This window comes from Bactrocera tryoni, chromosome 4, assembly GCF_016617805.1.
Source record: "Bactrocera tryoni isolate S06 chromosome 4, CSIRO_BtryS06_freeze2, whole genome shotgun sequence".
Taxonomy (NCBI): Eukaryota; Metazoa; Arthropoda; class Insecta; order Diptera; family Tephritidae; genus Bactrocera; species Bactrocera tryoni.
Window position 1 is genome coordinate 11,959,525 of NC_052502.1, and position 22,288 is coordinate 11,981,812.

The following is a 22,288-nucleotide window of genomic DNA, read 5'->3' on the forward strand; positions in this document are numbered from 1 at the left end:
CCATTAAATTTTGTATGCGGAACCAAATTTCTGGTGACGAAACATTCAGAATGTTGGAGAAGCCCTTCGGTAATAATTGTTTGTCGCGAGCAAGTGGTTTTGATTGGTACAAACTATTCACAGAAGGTCGAGAACGCGTTGACGACGAACCACGTTCAGGACGGCCATCAACATCAGCTGATGAGCAACAAGTCAATAAAATAAAGCAATTCTTACTTGAGAATCGACCATTAGCAGTCAGAGATCTTACTGGCAACGTTGGAATATCGAAAGGATCAGTGAAAACCATTTTGAAAGATCATTTCGGTCTAAAAAAATTTGAAGCAAGATGTGTTCCAAAACCACCCAATTTTTTCGAAAAATAGCGTCACGTTAACGTCTGTGAAACATTGCTTTCCGGTTACCAGGATGTCATGAAACGTTTTATTACTGGCGTTGAGTCTTGGAACTATACCTACGACCCAGAAACAGATGATAAAACGGCCAAATATCGTGGCAAAGGTGAGCCGAAGCCGAAAAAAACACGTTAAAGCGGGTCAAAAACCAAGGTTATGTTGACAGTTTTCTGGGATTATCGAGATCCGGTGCACTCCGAATTCCTTCTGACCGACCAAACTGTCAACAAGGAACACTTTTTGAGTGTTATGCGTCAGTTGCGCAAAGATAATCGTAAAAAGAGTGCGGTGTTATGAGCCAACAACTCATGGTTTTTGCACCACGATAATGCACCGTCGCATACTGCATTGAGACTTCGTGAGTTTTTCGTCAAATTTTCAATCAAAATCGTGCCGCAACCACCGTATGCGCCTGATTTAGCTCCGTGTGACTTCTGACTATCCAGCAAACTCAAATGACCGCTCTGGGGAAACAGTTTTGAATCAATTGAAGACATTAAACGTGAATCCCTACGCGCATTGAAGACTATTCCGGAAATTGACTTTAATAACTGTTTCGAGAATTGGAAAAAAATGTTGGCACAAGCGTATTGGGGCCAAGGGAGGATTACATTGAAGGGAAAGACATAGATTTTGAAGAATGAACTAAGAATTTTAAAATTATGAACACAGTCTTACTATTTTTTGCTCATAGTAATATTTAGTATATGTGACCTGGTCTACGGAAAGGGGGCTTAGGTGTCAAAAAATCAATTTTCACGTTTTAGTTGATTCGGATGGAAGGTCGGCGGTTCGACGGTTTCCCAGAAAACTAGTTTTCGCACGTTAGCTCCCTTTTCGTAGACCAGGTCGCATATAGGGAACTCTTTTAATTATATGAGAACAGTATAATTTATTTTAAACACCAACGCACCTAGTATTATACAATTATATGGATAAATCCAAATGGCTAATTATTAATTTTTTGATTATTTTCTTTGTTTTCGAAAGAAATAACGTCGACTTGTTTGTATGAAAGTTTTTTGAAAAATTCGTACGACTCTAATTACTACCAAATATATAAAATATACGTACACATGCATACATACAAGTATGTACATATTTCTTATGTTAACCTCTATATCATATGCAAATTTTTTATGCACTAATTTATTTAAATATGTATGCTCTGTGAGAAAACATTTTTATTTTTTCTTTAATTGCTTAGGAATGAAAAAAAAGTTGAATGAACAAATTTTTTAGTTTGGTTATGTCATTTTCGAAATATCGTCATATAATAGTTCTTAATTAAGGAAATAACTGAATTAAAAAATTTTACTATGTTGCTTTTGTTGTTGTAACGTTTATCAAGTCCCTGTTAACGTAGTAAGGTTCAGGTAAGTTGTCATTGTGGGAGGCCCAGGAAACTGGCTGTTTCGACGGGGTCGGACCATAGTGAGGGTTAGTTGGGCATGCAAAGAGTTAGTTAGAGTCAAGCGAGGACTCGTTGCATGCTGGATATACTTATATTTGGTATGTCGGGATCGATGCTGGATAAATAGGAGGCGCACATTTTAAACTTAAACATGGCTCACTCTCAATTCTCGCGGCAACTCCAGCTCTTCGTCTGCAATGGGTGATGGTTTGACTCTAAGTACGCCAGTCATTTAGAGGGAGTCGGTGAAGGCTTTTACGTCTCCACTGTGCATGGCGGTTAGTGCATGTCCGAAGTTGGTTGTGTCGCCAATGTAGTTGAGGAAGGACCTCTTGTTGCCCTTAGGAGGCGATTCCGTTTCAAGCACCGCAGCAGAAAATGCTTGGAGAGAAGTTCATTATGCCCTTTAACTGGGAGCATACGGGCCTCATCGTGCAGATGTTCGATGGGAGACATCAAGAGGCATACCGTTGTAGGCGGTTAGCGGCTTGAGGATTTTGTTGCGGTTCTGTACTTTGGCAAAAATCGCGCTGGTCTAAGGAGTGAAGAAGCACAGGCTGTCGAGTGTCACACCTAAAACCTTTGGGTTATTGACAGTCAGAATTTATTATTGTTATTTTTCGTGCAGCGAGGAAATTCGGCGAGATAACCGTTCACTTTTGAGCGCATATCATCGATTCCATTGCTCGACGTCATTATCGTGCAATCATCAGCATACGAGGTGAAAGAAGTTCCCTCTGGTGGTTGAGGGAGTTTCAAAATGTAGAAGTTAAACAGTAGTGGGTGAGGACATCACCCTGCGGAAGCCCCTGTTTAATTCTTATCAATTTAGAATTTTTCCTCGCAACAATACTGATGATTGTCGACCACTCAGGTAGTCCTCTTTAACCCTGGAGAGAGTTCCTTTTTCCTAACGGTGCATTGAGCTAACGGCATTTTATATTCTTTTGCTTTTGGAATGTAGAGTTTACAATTTTAAACCCCTTTAACCTGCCATGATTGAAAAAAAGAAAATTTGATAATGTAATCATGTGATTAAGTGTCGGTTTGAACATAGTATTAGACTAAAATCTGTGGAGATTTAACTATGTTGGCATTGACATGTTCCAAACTTCGATCTGATGAAAATTCACTAAAACTAAATTGAACACTGGAACCCGATTTTACAACCGACTAACGTTATTTGGTCCCTAAAATGAAATCCTAAAAAACTTTTTCTTTTTTTTTTGTTTTACTTTCTAAGCCGAATCGGAATATATAAAATGCCTGAGCAAGAATTTCTTTAAATTCGATTATGAAAAATATAACCGAAACGTTCTAACCTGCAAGGAATTACTATAATTGACGCGATGTTGGCTTCTCATATGTAGGACCTAAAAAGGTATATATGAACTATAACGGGTGATCCAAGTAGGGGTACTTTTTTCAATAGCCTTTTTTGGCAGATTTATTAACATTTGGAAGCCAAACATTTCTGAAAGTTCCTATGAAATTTTGTTTTTTTAGTTCAAATTTGTGTTTATTGAAATTCGTTGTCGCAGAAACTACTTCAAATCGAATTAAAAATGAGTGTGAAATGTGTTAAATGTTGTTTATTTTATTTTATCCAATTATGGTTTATCTAAAACAATATAATTAACATAAAAAAATGGTTTTGCGTACGAAACTAAAACAAAGGTACATTAGTTATACTAAATAAACAATTACAAATTAAATTCTCAGGTTGTGTAAAAAAGGAAAATCATTTATAAAATCGTCGCATTGAATGAAAAATCTCTGTCATATGTAACAATGGATCGCAGAAATGCGTTCAAAGCTGCAGCATTTGTCATCACCCTAAATATATATATTTTTTATTTTTTTCTTTTTGCTTCACTGCAGCGTCCAAACTGTCAATATTGAATTAGTGTTATGCCAGCCAAATACATTTCCGACTCTAGTCGGTGTCGTCCTGCTGTCGCTGGCACGAACACTTTGGATACTGATCGGATTCTTCCTCCGAGTAGTCTTCGTCGTGTGTGTGCGTCACCGTTTGCGGCGTTGGCGGACGTGTATGTGGCACTGTGGAGTTGGTTGAACCGGCTGAATTCATGGACTGCAAGAGAGAGTATGGATTAGTGAAATATATGCAATAGGTGGCTGATGTGTTTTTTTTGTGACGAAAATGTTATGTTATAACTGCTTTTAAATGTCACTTTGGCAACCAATTTCAACGTTTTTAGACAGTTGGCAACTCTCCTTAAAAATTTTTCAATTGCAATCCTTTTAAATATCTTCATTTTGATACTAACATAGTATTGTTTCTTTATCTTATACTTGTGTTACTTAAATATTTCACACAAGTGGCAACACCGCTTAAAAATATTTTCCACAGTTATTTTCAAAGACGTATTTATTTTGATGTTTTTATTGTAATAAATAATAAATTTACTTACTAATTTTATTTTTATTTCATTCAATTAAAATTTTTCATGATATGGCAATGTTGTTCAATGTATGAACATATGCAAATATGTATGTATGTTCAGTTGCTAGTATGTATTCCAGAAATTTCTTTAGTTTGTTACAAATATTGTAATCATTATTTCATTTTATCTATTTCAATATATTAAAAAATATTAATCAGCTGGCAACCCTTCTGGAAAAATATTTTAATTTTAAGCTTTCCCAACCTTATTCATTTTGACATTCGTATAGTAACTTTTTTTATTCAATATTTTTCGTCAACCCAAAATTGCAAACAGGTGGCAACCCTATTACTTTTGTCTTCTACGAATCCGATTTAACACCGAAAAATCCGGAAATATTAATCAAATTGGTTTAGTCCTTAGAACGGTGGCGTAGTAAAAGTTATGAGCGTGACGGATTTCCGTTGCGTAACACAATTTCGTTGCAGTCATTTGTTTTAATCACTTAAATTAATTTCGCTTTGAAAAAATAGTTAGCTCACCTTAATTTCCTCGGTTAATTTTTCGATTTCCTCTTCCTTGCCCTCGCTGCGCTCAATGTTCGCTATGGCCTCCTGCGCCTTCTCGGTCGGCGATGAAATCGTACTTAACGCGCCATCTACGCTTTCATTCTTGCTGCGCGAGCGCTGTATTGACGGGGTCTCCATGTGGAAGCGTTGTTCGTGTGTCACCGTCGATTCGTGCGGCAGCAGCATGGCCGGTGCACGGAACATATACGAGAAGGGATAATAGTAGAGGTTGAGGAAGGTGGCCGCATACAAATCGGCATAACGGGATACTTGACTGGAGAAGAATGTCTGCCGTGAACCGGAACGGAAGAGCGAACCCATCATGCCGTAGGCCATGTCCATTTTATGTGTGACATCACGTATGCTGGAGCGTAATTTTGAGATATCTGGTTTCTCCTTGGCGCTCGAGTCCAAATTTCTAACGTGTAAATATTAACGGTTAATCATATGGACGTACATTTTGGTATGAAATATGATTTACTTACTTATACATATCACCGAGCATCACATCCAAATGCTGCAACTCTGCAAAATACTGACACTTGTCCGTCCACACATGCAGCTCCTGCACGAGTTCGGGCACAATCAGGAATGTACGCCAACCACGTATCTTTTTCGACTTCAATATATCACCGAATATGTGATCACCAACGTAGAGCACATCCTTGCCTTTGGCATTGATGAAGTTGGTGAAGACCTCACACGAACCACCCGAGTACACTTTGCCCGGTTGCAGTGGTCCCATGTGTGTGCCGATCTTCAAGGCGCCCGTCTTTGTATCGACTTGGCGGAGTATGGTACCTTCACCGAAGAACAGTGGCTTCGCCGCATCCACCACAATCACATCGAAGTAGGTCTTCCAATTGCGGTGTGGCTCGTCGGGTCGCGCGCCATGCTCGAAATCGAACAAATACGACATCAATATGTCGGTGTATTTGTATTCGCTGTTGGTGAGCAAAAAGACTTTAGCGCCGGATTCACGTATACGCGACAGCACCATAGGCAGGCGTGGGTCCTTCTTGACGTAGTAATCCAAGTTCTAGAGAGTTTTGAAGGAATCAGTGAATTTTCGAACAGAAATGTTTTGGAATGAAAAAGTTTTGAAATACCTCGATTGTCTTCTGTTTAAGATTGCCCTTTATGTGTACGAAGTCGATGGCACGTCGCACGTCCTGGAAAATCGACCTGAAGGACATGAAGAGCTCGCCCGCCTTGACACCAGTCTTTTCGCTAAAAGGGATGAAGAAAAAAAGTTGATAATGTTTGCAAGTTGTAGTTGTTTGTGTCAAAAAATACTATGCAAATGTAAACAAAGAAAACATTTTTCGCGCTTTAACAGCGTAAAGCTCGCCAGTTGGAAAAGTGCTATATTTCGTCGTTAAACTTTTGAACTAAAACAGTTAACAGTTTTCAAGCTGGCGAAGATTTACGTTTGCCACCTGCAGTTCGCAGCACTTTTCTCTTACAGATTTTTAATGTGATTTATTATACTTTTTGATTAATTAAGCAGCGCAGAGCTTCGTTTGGTGGAAGCTCGTTTGTGAGCTTTAGCTCATTTCGCTTACGAAGGTTTTACTTCGTTTAGTATACTTCAGCTTAGCTAGTGTCTTATTGAATATTTAATTAACGCTATAAATTATTTACGATTTTAGCGATTCCACCTCTGAAAACAAGTATTGAATAAAAACTCAAAAGGTTTTATTAACTTTACAAAAACTTAATTGAGCCAATTAGTAATTGTTGGAAAATGTACCTATTTGGATAATTATATAGTTGGTGACATTAAGTGGTAGTCGGGAACGTATATCATTTAACAAAAAATATATATATGTATGTATGTATATTTAGAGTTTTTAAGAATCGGAATGCAAAAGTTCATAAACTCGAGTTTAATATTGTGGGTTTAAGAACCTCGAAAATTCATTTCATATTTCCTGTATATTTTAAAAATAAATGTATAGAGTTTGTATGAATTGGAATGTAATAGTTCATAAACTCGAGTTTAATATATTGAGTTTAAGAAACTCTGAAATTAATTTCACATTTGTTGCATATTTTTCAACACAAAAAATAAATATGTGTTATTTTAAATGCAATAATACATAAACTCGAGTTTAAGATTGTGAGTTTAAGAAACTCCGAAATTAATTTCACATTTGTTGTATACTTTTCAAAACAAAAAATGGATATGTCTTACTCTGAATGTAATAATCCATAACTCGAGTTTAAGAAACTCCGAAATTAATTTCACATTTTTGGTGTACTGTAAAAAGTTTATATAAATCGGAATTTATAAGTTTATAACCTCGAGTTTACGAAAAAGGATCTAAAATGTATTATTTTTTAATAAAATTGCACACGTATTGTTCTCAATATAATAAGGTTTTGAGATTAAGAAATGCCAAAAATGAAAATGTTTTCTGAATGTAATAATTCATAAACTCAAGTTTAAGATTGTGAGTTTAAGAAACTCTAATATTAATTTAATTTTTTTTTGCATATTTTCAAAAAGAATTGTATATAAATTGGAATTTACTAGTTCATAAACTCGAGTTTGGGAATAGAATCTAAAATTTATTTGAAAAATTTACTATTTTTCAATTGTTGTTGCTATATTGTTCTCAATATAATAGGATTTTGAGGTTAAGAAACTCTAGAACTAAACTCACATTTTTTGTATACTTCTAAAAAAATTTTTAGAGTTATGGACTATAAACTCGAGTTTAATAATTTGAGTTCAATCCTAAAACCCTAAAATCAATTTCACTTCTTCTATGTACTTTAAAAACGAAGAAGAGGGGTTTGTATAATTAGAATGCATCAGTTTCTAAGCTCTAGCTTAAGTATTTGAGTCTTATTCAAACATTATTTTTCAAAAAAAAAACAGTGTTTGATTTTAATCTTTAGTGCTAAACACCAAAATAGTTAATAAACTCGAGTTTAAGTATTTCCGTTTTAAATTAATTTAATTTATTGCATATAGTATGCACATTACGTCAAGTTTTTTGCATGTCAGGGCATAAACTCTAAATAAAAATGGTGTTTAAGACGAGTTAAAGGAAAAGTTTAGTGCTAAACACCAAAGTAGTTAATAAACTCGAGTTTTCGGCGTATCATGAACAATGTAGTCAAGCTTTAGATAATGTCGAAAGTATATACATATTATTCCTTTAAATCTTGGAAGAATGTCGGAATGTCTAATAACACTTTGTCTAATGCGCTGTAGACAAAATCACAGCAGTAACTACATTCGAGACTATACTCTTTTGTAATTTATTTATTAGATGCATGTGTATATACATACTTATATGCAGATGATAATTACAATAAATGTATTTAGTTTTACAACGCCGCCATTCATCAATAAAAGTTGTTTTGTCGCTTTGATTTTATTGTGCAATAAACATTTTTTACTGCCACCGTCATGTAGTTAATAATTGTTGAAGCAATGCAGTTGGAATGTAAGTACATATGTAACTCATATATAGAAGTAAATAGTAAATAAAAGCAACACACTCAAGATACTTAAGAAAAAATTTTAAATTTATTTAAAAAAACGAAACTTTAGCTTCAATTTAACTATTCCCAAAAAAAATCTAAAATTTAAATCTTTAATCCCCAAATATGTAAAAAACTCACCTTATATACTCCGAGCTGTTGGTGAAGAAATCAACGAGGCATGCCAACAAATAGGTCTCAGGCAGATTGAACAAAGTGTTCAACACATAGACGCGCTTCTCGTCCAATTTCAAAAATTTGTTGGGATACAATTCATATACTTGATGGCTAAACGTTGAAGAAAAGGAAGTAAGATGAAAATAAATTGAATATTTTAGTATATTGTGGAGTTTATATGGTATTTACTTACTGTTTGAGAAATTCGAAGCCACGCACGCACACCAAGATGTTGCCGTAGGCGTCCACTTTCAGGAGATTACCGTAGAGTGTGTCAAACCACAGGCCACGCACCGGAAACGAGGGATCATATTCGAATTGTAAAATCTCTTTGGGATAACCGTCATTGACAAGGCACTCCTTGGCCAAATCGAAGCCGAGTTGTTCATATTGTGGCGATTTGTATTCTAAAAAGTTGAAAGTTACCAAATTAGTTGAAAGAATTTAAGAGTCTATTTATTCACTAAACGGGGTATATCAAGTTTGCCAAGATGTTTGGAATATTCAAAAGGAACTTTTGGAGAATCTATAAAGAATATATATAAATGATAAGTGGGACGAGCTGAGTCGATGCCGGTCTGTCTACCCGTCAGTTTGTCTGTATATGGTATACGCGAACTATTTTCTCAGTTTTGGAGATCGATCGGAAATTTTGTACATGTTCTTTTATTTTCAAGAAGCTGCAATGTCGGAACTGTCATATTCAAACCATTATACGGTATGGCTGCCTTACCTACTGATCGATCAAATTCAAGTCCTTGTAAGAAAAACTGAACATAAATCTTTACGAAATTTGACACATTTAGAAAACTAAAGCATATATCTGTCATAGGAACTGAACGATGAATAACAAGTCCATGTATGGATAGTATACTGAGCTCTATTAGAATAGATTTGTAACGACAATGAGGTTAGCAATGATTTTTTCGGAAAATCATCGCATTTTCATCTCGCAAAAGAAAAATTAAAAGTGATCGTCAAGCAACCAAGTAATTCTCATTGCGTTATACTTGTACACTAGAACTTGGTCCATGTTTCGTCAAAAATGCTACTAGAGAAGATATTTCAGTCAATGGTGAGAGCTAAAGAAATAGGTTAAGCCATAAATAGTTTGATTGGACTTTGTTTTTAAGAGGATGGTATCTAGTTCAGTAATCGGGTTACTATTAGCCTTTGCGAGGTTAATTTGGTTTTGACTTCTCGACTTCGGCGAATGATCGAAAAAAGCATCAAATATCTGGACTCCAAACGTGAATATAGAGCAAGCCATACTTGAGATGGAGCTAGCAAGTGAATTAAAAGGTCACTGTAAAACCGGCTGAGCTGTGTTGCATAAATGACAATAGGTTCCAAAAAAGATGGAACGAGAAACCACTGCAAGGACGAGCTTGTAGCACTATATAAATACTTAGAATAGAATGTAAGTCAGCGAAAGAACAAAGAGCTCTTCTCTATATTAAAATTTTTCAGGGTTTTAGGATAATTCTCTTCTACTTATATTACTTGAATAAAAATATTTCTAGGATTTCTAGGTTAGGTCTCTTTCTTACTATGAAAAAATGTTTTTTAGAATAGCTCCCACCAAATTTTGCCAGCGATACCTTACACTAAATTGACTGAAAGGAATTCTGCCGCTACAACAACAACTACTAAATTGCCTTTAAGCGATGGTGGTCAAAAGAAGAGTTCTTTGGCTTCTATAGGATGGACCAGGTTATGATTTAAGCAATTTGTTTTTTGAATTTAAGGAAAATATTAATTTCTTCAATCTATAACACTTCAGATTATTTGTCTGAGATTTGGTTTATTTAAATCTTTAAGTCTGTATCAGGTCTTCCGATTTTCATTTAAGAATTCTTGAGTTTAAATAGAAGATGAAATTTTCAATCTGTACCAGTTCAGATTATTGGTCCGAGACTAGGTGTATCGAAGTCAGTAGAAAGACCTGCCGTTCATTTAAGTATTTTTGAGGTTCAGGAGAGTTTTTTTTTAATTTTGTTCCACTTTAGATTATTGGTCAAAGGATAGGTTTATCATTTTAATTATATACAATTATTTTAAATTTATTACTCCGTGATTTCTCTCTAATATTAAACTAGTTTAGAACTGCCTTTTTTCATTTTTTATTTTTGTGTTCGAAATACACTCGGGAAATTAGGCGGTAAGGTTGAGTTGTCGAGTTCAACCCCTACTGTTAATTTCTTAGTAATTTCGCTTACAATAATGAAGACAAAATTCCGCTTATTTCCGCGCGAGCAACACTCTGCATGCAATTAAGAACTAATTAATAGCGGAGACACTTACCCGCCAAAGTGTAGTCCATATCGAAGCCATAGAATTTAATATTCTCCAAGTGCAGCGATCTGTTCACGAAAATTCTGCAAATAGAAGCGCAAAAAGCGAGCAAAAATTAGTGATGTATTATTATAATAAATGATTAGCTGTCTTTTAATTAAGTTGTGGTCATTTTTTGCAATTAACTGTGCATTCACAATTTTCCACACTCACAATGAATTCAATTAGCAAGCTTAATAGGGAGCTCCGTCGCGTCAAATTGCTTTTTTTAGCATACGAGTGTGTGTGGGCATGTGTGAGTTTGCAAAATTAGTAAAAATAATTTTGGGCACATTGGGAGCCGGACCATATGTGTTGCATCCGAGCAAATAAGCCGAGCGTGGGCATGAGGAAAAATGTGTAAAAATAAATGAAAGTGGTGGTGAGGCTCGAAGGCATGCTGCCCAGTGGTATACTCGTGTCTCTTAAAATAAAATTAAATAATTTGTTAACAAAGTATTTTCGCATGGACACTCTGCGGCAGCTCAAACGCGTGAATGACCAACATTTATTTGGCTGAAAATATTGGGAGACCGGCGCTCAAGTGGAAGAGTGACGCCAAATTGGTCACTCAACACGTGCGTCAGCTAAGCTGCTTTATACGAAGAGTTCGTGAAATAATTCGCGATTTATAAATATCTCGGAAAATTTTCCCTTTCGATTTTTTGCGATAAAAAAATCTTCAGATATAAAATGTAAGCCCATCAGAGGCAGCTTTAAACTGATATATCTACTATAAACAAGCGAGAATTTTAACTTCGTTACACTGAAGCTAAAATACCCTCCACAGGTGCATTTTTATTGTATAAAAATGTATTTATTCCGAGTTTGATCGTTCACTTTGTATGACAGCTATTTGATATAGTAGCTCGATCTAGAAAACTTATTCAGATATTATAGCATTGTCTTAGACAATAATCCCTTCCAAATTTCCTGACGATATCTTTTCAGATAAAAATGTTTTAAAACAAGAGCTTGATTTTGATTGTTCAGTTAGTATTGCAGCTATATGTTATAGTTGTGGAATTTTTAGCAGTATCTTGAAAATAATATAAGCGTAAGGCTTTATTCATTCCTCGTCAATTCATTGATAGTTAATGAGCTGTTCACAGTATATGTAGATGTCACTGAGTTCTCTCAGCCTAGTACAATTTACGACTCGTTCCTGGAATCTTCTTATGTAGTAAAAACTTGAGATCAAACAGTTTTCTAGTAGTCAACCGACAGTTTATGTTATCGGTTATCCAAATTCGATACCTTGGAAACTACCGATTACACCCCAGCGGGTCACTGGAGATAAGAGTTTACGCCGAATAAAATTCACTATGTCTTATATCAGGGCTTTACTTTCAGGGATAGTTTAGTCAGAAAAGAGTGTTACATATATTATTCAGCTTGAACTGAAATGATAACACTTAGAGTGAGATTCTTACTAACGAAATGACATTAAAGCTAAAATGTCACCAGTCATGAGCCGAATGTGGGCTCAACAGGAAGTAGCTCCCGTTACGAGGTCACATCAGCGATTTAATTCTGGTATGACGGAGAACAGTAGGCCCTTGGAGTTTGCTTTAATCTGCTGCTCAATGCGCTCTTTCCTTAGGGGAGAATCGTGGTGTTTGGGGTTTAAACCCAAATATGGAGAGAGCTGATCTTGGCACAGTTCAATGTGAAGTCTCATTGTGGCCGGCTGCTGAACCCAGCGTTCGGCAGAGATTTTAGGTGGACCACGAACCCGACCACAGCGGAATAGGTATTGATTACACCTTACCAATAACCACATGATGCTCTCCATGTTTGGTGCGCTGATGAAGGCATTGTTTTGATCCGATGTGTTTTTAAGCATCGTGGCGTTAGACTGTAACACGACAGGTACTCACGTAAAACACGACAGATGTTAGCCATCAAGTCAGTCAGTGCCTCAGATAGGGCAGTGATACGCCAAGAACAACTCCAAGTATTCTACTTTCTCACTTACTGGTTCAAATAGGGTAAGATAATTGATATAACAGTTCTTGGGCGGAAAAAATTCGGGTAACTTTGAATTGGCTGTTGTGGGAACTGAGTTTATAATTCTCTGTAGATCCGGTAGAATAATATCGGCTTAATACAAAACATGTTTTAAGGTTGACGAAACGTTAGCGAATTATCCTTTTTTGTTCCCAATTTTTAGCCTCTGATGATATAGGTATATAATTTAAAAATTTCTAGTCATGAAAGTTAAAATTTGAAGTGGAAACATCAGAAATTATCTTTGATATGTTTTCTACTGATTAGGTGGAATTTTATCAGATGAACAAGGAGCTAATGAGTTCAGTGCCTTATACTCTAATAAGATTTCTTCTAAGGTTTTGATACTCTTTTTCATCCCATAGGCAATAGCTTGAGATATTTAATAGAACTAGTTGCAATGGAAGGTACATTGGTACGTATGAGAAAGGTCCTTTATTTTACCTGCGCGCTGAAATGTAGGCAATTAATTTATTTATCTAAGTGCAGGTAAGTGTATAGAATATATGTTCATATATATAAACAATTTTTTTTTTTGGTTGGACCATTTTACTCCCTCAAATCTTTCTTTGTTTTCAATTAATGGAAATCGCTGCGTGAAAACTATCAGGTCCGTCGTAAATCTTGCCACAAAAGACTTTGACTTAACCAAAAATATTTTGGTAGAGTGGCACGTGCCTTCTTAGCGTCTATACCCGCAGTTTATAAATATTTTTTGGCTGCGCAAAAAAGCTACAATCTAACAAAGTAGACCTTAAAAGCAGTAAAGATTGGAGCCAACGCACCCAACTGAAGCAAGTTGTGCGCCGATGACGTCCTTTATATTATTATTATTGTTGTTGTCGCTTACGGATGGCTGAATATTGTTAAAATGTAAACAATTTTGAGTTTTGTCTACGCCGCGTCAACCGTGTTTTTTCGTTTTGCAAAAACAACACATTTACCACACAAATACAAATCCCAGCCATGGAAATTATATTTAGCAGCGCGTGTGTGTAAGTAAAACGTTGGAGCCGGGTTGACAGTATTGCTGTTCGATGCGTATGACGTGTGTCGATTTCAATATTTCAATATTTGGTATTTGCATTCAATATTTTGCGCAATATTTATAGATGCTAGTGGGCCAGACGTGCAGCAAGGGTGAGAGGTGCATTTAAAGTTGATTAAAATTGTTATTAAGTGAATAACAGCAAATCTTAAACACGTGTGTGACTATGTATGCATGTATTTGTGTATGTATAGATTCATGTATGTATGTGTGTATGTATGTGAGTACATGAATTGTTTTTGAGCCTATATATAGAATTGCAAATGTGATGGGGTTATCAGCTACCGTTATCTATTACTAAATTAGATGCATATGAAATGTGTTACAACACTAACAACAACATGCATACACATTTATGTAATGATTGTAACTAGTTTGCGCCACAACCAGCAATTTTCAATTTCCTTCGAGCTTTACTCAATAAATTAGTTCTAAAAAAGTTGCACGAAGGCAAGTTTCTTAGATGCCGCCCTATTAAAAAATCATCAATTATTATTAAATGAAAATTGCCACCTTCAGCACACATACTTGCCACATTACACGAAAAACTTGCGCCAAACTATTTAGGCAAAAGGCCCAGCAAAAAAAAAGGACGGTAACTTCGGTTGCAAAGAAGCTATGCCCTTCACAAATGAAAAAGTATAACTTGATTGTGATCGATCAGTTTTTATGGCAGCTATATGATATAGTGATCCGATCTTAAACATTTTTTCAGAGATTGTAACGGTGACTGAAATAATTATTTACGTAAAATGTCGTGAGGATACCTTGTCATATATAAAATTTTTCCTATAAGGACTCGATGTTGTTCGTCAGTTTGTATGGCAGCTATATGTTATAGTGATCCGATCTCAAACACTTTTTCAGAGATTATAACGCTGACTGGAATAATAATCTATGTCAAATTTCGTGACGATACCTTGTCAAATAAAAAAAATTTTCATACATGGATTTGATGTTGTTCGTCAGTTTGTATGGCAGCTATATAACATAGTAATCCGATCAGTAAAGTTTGTTGAGATGTTATAGTGTAGTACTTGAAAATATTCTATGCCAAATTTCGTGAAGATATCTCGTCATATAAAAAAGTTTTCCATACAAGGACTTGATATTGTTCGTCAGTTTGTATGGCAGCTATATGATATAGTGATCTGATCTCAAACATCTTTTCGGAGATTGTAACGGTGACTGAAATAATAATTTACGTAAAATGTCGTGACGATATCTTGTCATATATAAAATTTTTCCTATAAGGACTCGATGTTGTTCGTCAGTTTGTATGGCAGCTATATGATATAGTCGTCCGATAAGAACAATTTCTTCGGATATTATTCCGTGGCCTTGTAGAATAATCCATACCAAATTTCGTGAAGATACCTTGTCAAATGAAAAAGTTTTTCATACAAAGATTTGGTGTTGTTCGTCAGTTTGTATGGCAGCTATATAACATAGTAATCCGATCAGAAAAATGTGTTAAGAAATTTTAGTGTTTGTAGTTGAAAATATTCTACGCCGAATTTCGTGAAGATATCTTGTCAAATAAAAAAGTTTTCCATACAACGATTTGATTCTGATCGTTCTGTTTGTAAGGAATCTATATGCTAAAGTGGTCCGATCTAAAAAATTTTCTCGGATATAGTAGCTTTGCTTAAGACAATGATCTACGCTAAATTTCGTAAAAATATCTTGTCATATGAAAAAGTTTTCCATACAAGGACTTCAGTTTGATCGGTTAGTTTATTTGGTAGCTATGTGTTATGGTAGTCCGATCCGAATAGTTTCCTTGAGAATTGTAGCGATGCTTTGAAAAATGATCTGTGCTGAATTTCGTAAAAATATCTCGTCAAATAAAAAAGTTTTTCTTACAAAGATTTCAGTTGAATCGGTCCGTTTCTAAGACAGCTATAAGCTAAAGTTGTTCGATATCGGCGATTCCGACAAATGAGCAGACTCGTGATGAGTAAAGGACGTAAACAAAATTTTTGATCATCAGCTATAAAACTGAGGGACCAGTTCACCTATATACGGACAGGTGAGCATGGCTTCCGTTGATCAATTACGCTGATCATTTATATATTTACTTTATAAGATCTCAATTTGGGTATTACAAACGTTGTGCCTGTTAAGGGCATAAAAAACCGAAAAATAAGCACAAAACTATCGAAAAATTACCAGCAGCGCGCACAAAAAGGTTAGAGAACTCTTCAATTGCCGTTTAGGTTAGGTGCTGCCACCGACGCCGCCATTATAACGGACCGTTGGGTAGTTGCCTCTAGCGCCTTGTTAGAGTGGCCACTGATTTGTTGCTGGCAGCACGCCAAATATTGATTCTCGAGCAAACTCGCAAAGCTTTAAAATTTGGCAGCTAACTCACTGCCATGAAGCCATGAATATCCTGCTGATGCCGAGCGTTTGAAAGTGTCATGAATTTTTATTTGGAAGCTTACCGAAAAAGGGTTTGGCTTTGAGACATTGCTGAGGAAAGCGAAAATTGTGCAAGAATATGAGAATTGTTGTATGTGCTTTTTGCTTTTGCAAATGCAAAATAGATTGCTTACACATTTAATTTATATTAAAGAGTGCACTGATGTGGGGCAGTTTATAAATTGATTGAATTTGGCTTTGGTATACATAGTTAATACCAAAAGTGAGTTCACGTGCTTAGAAATTTAAGGATGTAATCAGTTTTTAGTGGGTGCACAGGTTTTCGGGGTTTCGGATTAGTTTCGTCAGCCCAGCCAAATATTGGATAAGAATATATAAACAAATAACAGTACAACTGAACTCTATTCGAAGAGCAAATTTTGTACTGATATCAAAACGTCTTTCTTTTAAAGCTTACCTTCGCCTTAAATAAATTATTTTTGTTATTGTTTGAACTTACGGTTTTTGGTAAATTTCGACCTGGGCCTTATTGGACTATCCGGCTCCTAGAAGTCTGACCAATATTTTCCCAATCATTCCCTTATGTTGGACTGCTTTGTATGCATCCTCAGAAGTAGGTGAATGGGTAATACAACGGACATTGCTAATGAAGTACCTGGCGGTAGGTATAAAACGCTAAGGGTAGAGACTACCGAATCAAAAATTCAACATGGAGAACAAGAAAGCAACGAAACGAATTGGGATACCAGTCCAAACGTAGGTGGGAGACGAGGCTGCTTCTTCCACTCCACTGCAACGGGAGCAGGTTGCTGTGGTTGTAGTACTAATACCAAACCAGCTTTACAGCGCACGGACGCCTCGGTTCATGAAGTCTCGTACCCAGAAAGCGCTGTAAGCATTAACGAAAAAAAGTAGGAAGAGCTTCTTCACTCTTCTGTGCAGGCGAGAAAGAGTTCCAACTATGGCAACAAGAGAGGGCTCCGGAAAAAGCCAAAAAAGAAGGGGTTGAATGCAAAAGCGAGGTGCAAGGCGGCGGTCGGAATATGCAACCATCCCGAGTCACAGTTCGCCACTCGAAACTGGTGTAATGCTTCGGATCCAGCGTATACTAATCGCATGCTGGAGCATATCGCTGGAAAGAGACAGCGTTTGACGGAGAGCGAATATTAGTAATATTTTTTTTTTTCGATAGGTGGCAACTCTCATACAAAAACGTTTCTAATCTAATTTTTTTCGGGAAGACTTGCTTAAACGTTCTTGTTAAAATTTATTTTTGGTTTTACTTTCATGGATAGGTGGCAACCTTTTTAAAAGAAATATGTCCAAAACGAAGATGCCAGTATACTTTTCATTTGCTATACATGCCGTAATTGTTTGTTTTGCTTACTTCTTTCGGATATGACAGTTTTACTTGGTCATATATATGTAGATCTAAAGTTAGGCCACCGACAGAGAACTCCCAAATTAAAAAAATAGCACCTTTAAGGAATTTTATTATATTTAAATATGAAAAAACCGCCAAAAAGTTTTGTGTTATCATAGAAGTTACCAAATATTACACATAAAACAATAAGAACAACAATTGCAGGAAGCTCTCAAGGCTCTAAAGAGTCTTCTAAATGATATACAAAATATATAATATTGTTCAATTTCAGTAAAAGTCAATATTTAAGACTTCACCTGCTTCATTAAATATTAATAAAACTTTAAACTCCAATCAAAAGTAGCACACAAGCCACACAACCAGCCGCGCAAATTACCAAACTTTAGTGATTTCTAAAACAATATTGAGAATATTTCTATTATTTTGTGAAAAGCACTCCGCAGCACCATCATAGCAGCATCTTTAAGTTCTAGCTAACATATTAAAGTATGTTAGTAGTTAAGTTTTCATTAAGTCCTGTCGCACACTTTCTTTTGTCGGTCCATTTCGAATTCTTTCATTAAATTGTTCGGCGGCAGCATGTGCGTTTGATGGCAACTCCGGCAGGATTTTACATACCGAATTGCTATGTACCAAGTGGCGAATGGAGGCGAGACATACTCACATGCTAGTTAGTAATGTTCTCTGCCAAAAGTGCGTAACTACATTTTAGTAAGTTTTGAGTTTAAACTACTTATTAGTGAAGGTTTGACAAACATATAAACAGATGATCCGATGTTCTTTTTAATTTTAGATTAAGTGTGCGTAACTACAATAAGTTCTCGCTGTTTGTTAATAGTTGGCTCCAGCAGTTAATGGTGATCGATTTTGATATATCCAAAACGTGATAAACTTAAGGTAGATATCAGAAAAAGAAACTTCATTTTCACATTAGTGACTATGTGTCGTATACTTTTGGTATATGTTGGATTTTTTGCACAATAATCGTCATTTGCGGAAAATGCTGATTTTCTTATTTAGTCAAAGAAATCGGCGGCTAAAGTCATCATCAGGAACTTCATAAAGTTTACGGAGAATTCATGATTAGGAATCACCCACCAAAGCATTTCAAAGCGATTAAATGTGCTGGAAATGATTCAGAAACAAGAAACTTTGAGAGGCACGAAAAAGTGATTCCGGAACTCCACAAAATTTACGTAGGATTCAGGATTGGGTCAAACCCGTTAAAACCGACTTGGACCGACTATTGCACCGTCCGATTATTATTTGTTCCGTTTGATGAAGCATCGTCTGAAGCAGTTCTATTTAAAAGAAGGCATCGAAAAATGCATCACAAGATGAACACTTTTACCGTAATGGTATTTGAGCTTTGCCCGTAAGCTGGCAAAAGTTGCGGTTAGCTATGGTCAATACTGTGAATAATTCATTTATAAGCATTTTCTTACAATATCGAGAACTTAGTAGCGCACTTAATACCTACATATTTGTGGGTGCTAACATTCATTGGGGGATCTTTCGTTCGATGCTGAATCTCAGGTATCATATGGTGAAAATTTCGCTTTATCTGTCTATAAGCACAAATGGTATCAATCTTAGTGAAACGCTTCCGATCGAGGTCTTTTCTATGTGGGACTGGCGATCTCGCTTGAGTGGACTCAATATTGTTATTAATCGAAGGACTAGTCAAAATTTTGTTTTTTGACAAATGACGATTCCCAAAAAAAGGCGTTTTCTGTGAAAAATTTGCTCTGCACTTGAGTGAATAAAAAAATCGAAATTATTTTCAAAGATATTCCTTCGTTTATTTTTTGACAAATATACTTTGTCTTGTCTAATCTTCTGAAAATTTCAAGTCGGTGGGTCCAGAAGTTTTGCAGAAATTTTCTTCACCGGCTCTGGAAACAGCGTTCTGAGAAAAATGCGCCTAAAGATTTGGAAGGCGATTACATTTTTTACAAATACGCGCACATCTCCTAAACTATTTGGCGGATAAGCTTAAAATTTTCGGAGTATATACTCAAATATTCCATATATATGCGATAAAAAATTTATTTTTTGAAATTCACAAATATATATAGCGTTTTAAGAGTTAACCTCCACAAATCTCGTTATCTATGTTTGCGAAAGACTCGATAAAAATATGCATCTATGAAGTTTAATTTCAAAACCAGCCCTAATGAACTTATGTACTTATTCGTATAAACACGATAGTTTGGAGGCAACATATGCACACCATTTACAGCTTATTTTGAGGCAGCTTGACTGGAACCAGCTTATTGCAAATATCACAAATTTCTTTCTCAACGAAACAGTGGCAAATTAGGCTACAGAAAACTTTAATAAACACCGACTGCCTGCTTAATGTCTGCTGTCTAGAGCGGCAAAGTGCGTAACTAGGCTGCCACAATTGCAACACACTTAAACTACTCTTATATATATTTGTATGTATGTATTTGGGTTTATATAAATGAAGATATCTCCGAAAATCTCCGCACCTAATGCTATACTTAATTCAACTCCACTGCCCATTAAGGGGAGCGATCCATGTAGCATATAACAGCATGACAACAAATGATATGTTGTCATTTGGCATTTTTATAGGCGCCATACAAACACATGCGCACTCACACACACAAGCTCAGCAGCTAAGTTGTCACAACGCGCCGCAAAACACTCGTTAATGGCCGTCCTTTGCAGAGGTGGTCAAGGCGATTTACTTAAGCACTTATACACGTGTAGAGTTGGTGGTTGATGGTGTGCGCTGGTGTGAAGTGCTACTGGAGACTTTGTATCATTTGAAATTATGCCAAAAATTGGGCTTGCCACACGGAACGCGTACTTCTTCGACATTGGTGGACAGTAAAAAGCTGTCACAGTTAGGCTTTCCGCCGATTTTTTTAATATAATTTTTTGTTATTTTTGTTATCTGTCTTCTTATGAGAAAAAGTAGCGTTATTGTTGCCACCGAAATTGCAGGCACTTGCGTTTATTTCTCAATTTGCAACTTTTAACTGCTTACACAGAAATGTTTAATATATATGCATGTAAAGGAATAGTAGGGTGGTCCCTAAGCATAAAAAAAACATTTTTTAGAGTATATTCTTCAGTCAGCAGTATGATGTCCTAAGATCTTGACAACTCGTTTCAGTTAAATTGAAATTGAAAAATAACTCGTTTCAGTTGAGTTGAAATTGAAACAACTGAAATTTAAAACAGAAATTTGACATAACCAGCGGAAATAGAAAAATTGTCAAAAAAAGTTGAGTTGTCAACGTCGTACAAATTTTTTTATGTATTTGTTTACAACTCTTGTCAAAAAAGTTGAGTTGTCAACGTCGTACAAATTTGTTTATATATTTGCTTACAACTCTTGTTAAAAAAGTTTAGTTGTCATCATCGTACAACGTTTTTTTCTATCCCCGCTTACAAGTCTTGTCAAAAAAATTGATTTGCCAACGTTGTACAACCTTTTTTCTAACTTCGTTTACAACTTTTGTCAAAAAAGTTGAATTGTCAACGTCGTACAAATTTTTTTATGGATTTGCTTACAACTCTTGTCAAAAAAGTTGAGTTGTCAACGTCGTACAACAATTTTCTCAATATTCGCTCACAACTTTTGACAAAAAAGGTGAGTCGTCAACGTCGTACAACTTTTTTTTATATATTTGCTTACAACTCTTGTCAAAAAAGTTGAGTTGCCACTGTCGTACAACTATTTTCTCTATATTCGTTTACAACTCTTGTCAAAAAAGTTGAGTTGTCAACGTCGTACAACATATTTTCTAACTTCGTTTACAAGTCTTGTCAAAAAAGGTGAGTTGTCAACGTCGTACAAGTTTTTTTATTTATTTGCTTACAACTCTTGTCAAAAAAGTTGAGTTGTTACCGCTAATATGAAATTCTAATATTTCAACTGAAATGCAGTTGAGTGCTAAACCTTAAAAGGCAGGTGAAGTTGTGTTATTGCCTATTGCACTAGTATATTAAAAAAAAAAGCTACTAGTAATGTTACTTCAAATTTGACAGCTAGAAGTTAATCTTCACTCTTTTGAAATGAGCACCGAGATGTAGGTATGCTATCTTCATCTAAGGCTTTATTTCACTTCACAATTGAGAATTACAAAATCAGTTTAAAATCCTTTCCCTAAGCACCACCCTAACGCGTTTATAGCATATTGTACTTTTGATCCTTTGCTATTTGCCCTGCTGGCAGCGGAATTACTCGCTCTTCTTTACTCTGGTAACAACTCATCTCGCAGAATCCCGTTTGGCTCGTTCAGCGCTTTGTATTGTTGTTTATGCTATTACTTTCTATCGTCTGGCACAAAGTGTTTTTTCGCCAAAAAAAAGGAAAATGTAAATATAAAAAATAACGGTAAAATCATAAATTGCTATTAATTTGAATTTCCTCCGTTTTCCGACCTGCCTCACAATTCCCACGCACAAATTCTCTACAAATATGTTTGTTGCAAAGCGCTTCTGGGTATAATGCGTCGCTGGAGAACGGTAGATATTTATATGCCATTAGCGGTGGCTTTTATGTGATTTAATAATGGGAATTGAATATTTGAACAACCGCTAAAGCAGTCAGATATTATTATTTAATTATGCTACTCGTATAAATTTGCCATTAGAAAATTTTAATCTTCCTCTGCAGATGGTGGTG

At 35.8% G+C, this 22,288-nt stretch overlaps 1 protein-coding gene across 6 annotated transcripts in view; it reads right to left on the minus strand.

Annotated features, from left to right (window-relative positions):
• Positions 1-3,381: 3,381 nt before the first annotated feature.
• The window catches only part of LOC120773792 (cytosolic purine 5'-nucleotidase), a 99,177-nt gene continuing 80,270 nt past the window's right edge, over positions 3,382-22,288 (minus strand). For all 6 annotated transcript variants that reach the window (XM_040102891.1, XM_040102892.1, XM_040102893.1 and 3 more), the window contains 7 exons: positions 10,766-10,839; positions 8,655-8,868; positions 8,426-8,572; positions 5,896-6,016; positions 5,272-5,825; positions 4,760-5,204; positions 3,382-3,904 (listed from right to left, as the gene is read on the minus strand). In XM_040102891.1, the coding sequence (XP_039958825.1) occupies positions 3,746-3,904; positions 4,760-5,204; positions 5,272-5,825; positions 5,896-6,016; positions 8,426-8,572; positions 8,655-8,868; positions 10,766-10,839 (1,714 nt within the window). In that variant the 3' untranslated portion in view covers positions 3,382-3,745. The remainder of the gene's footprint in view (positions 3,905-4,759; positions 5,205-5,271; positions 5,826-5,895; positions 6,017-8,425; positions 8,573-8,654; positions 8,869-10,765; positions 10,840-22,288) is intronic.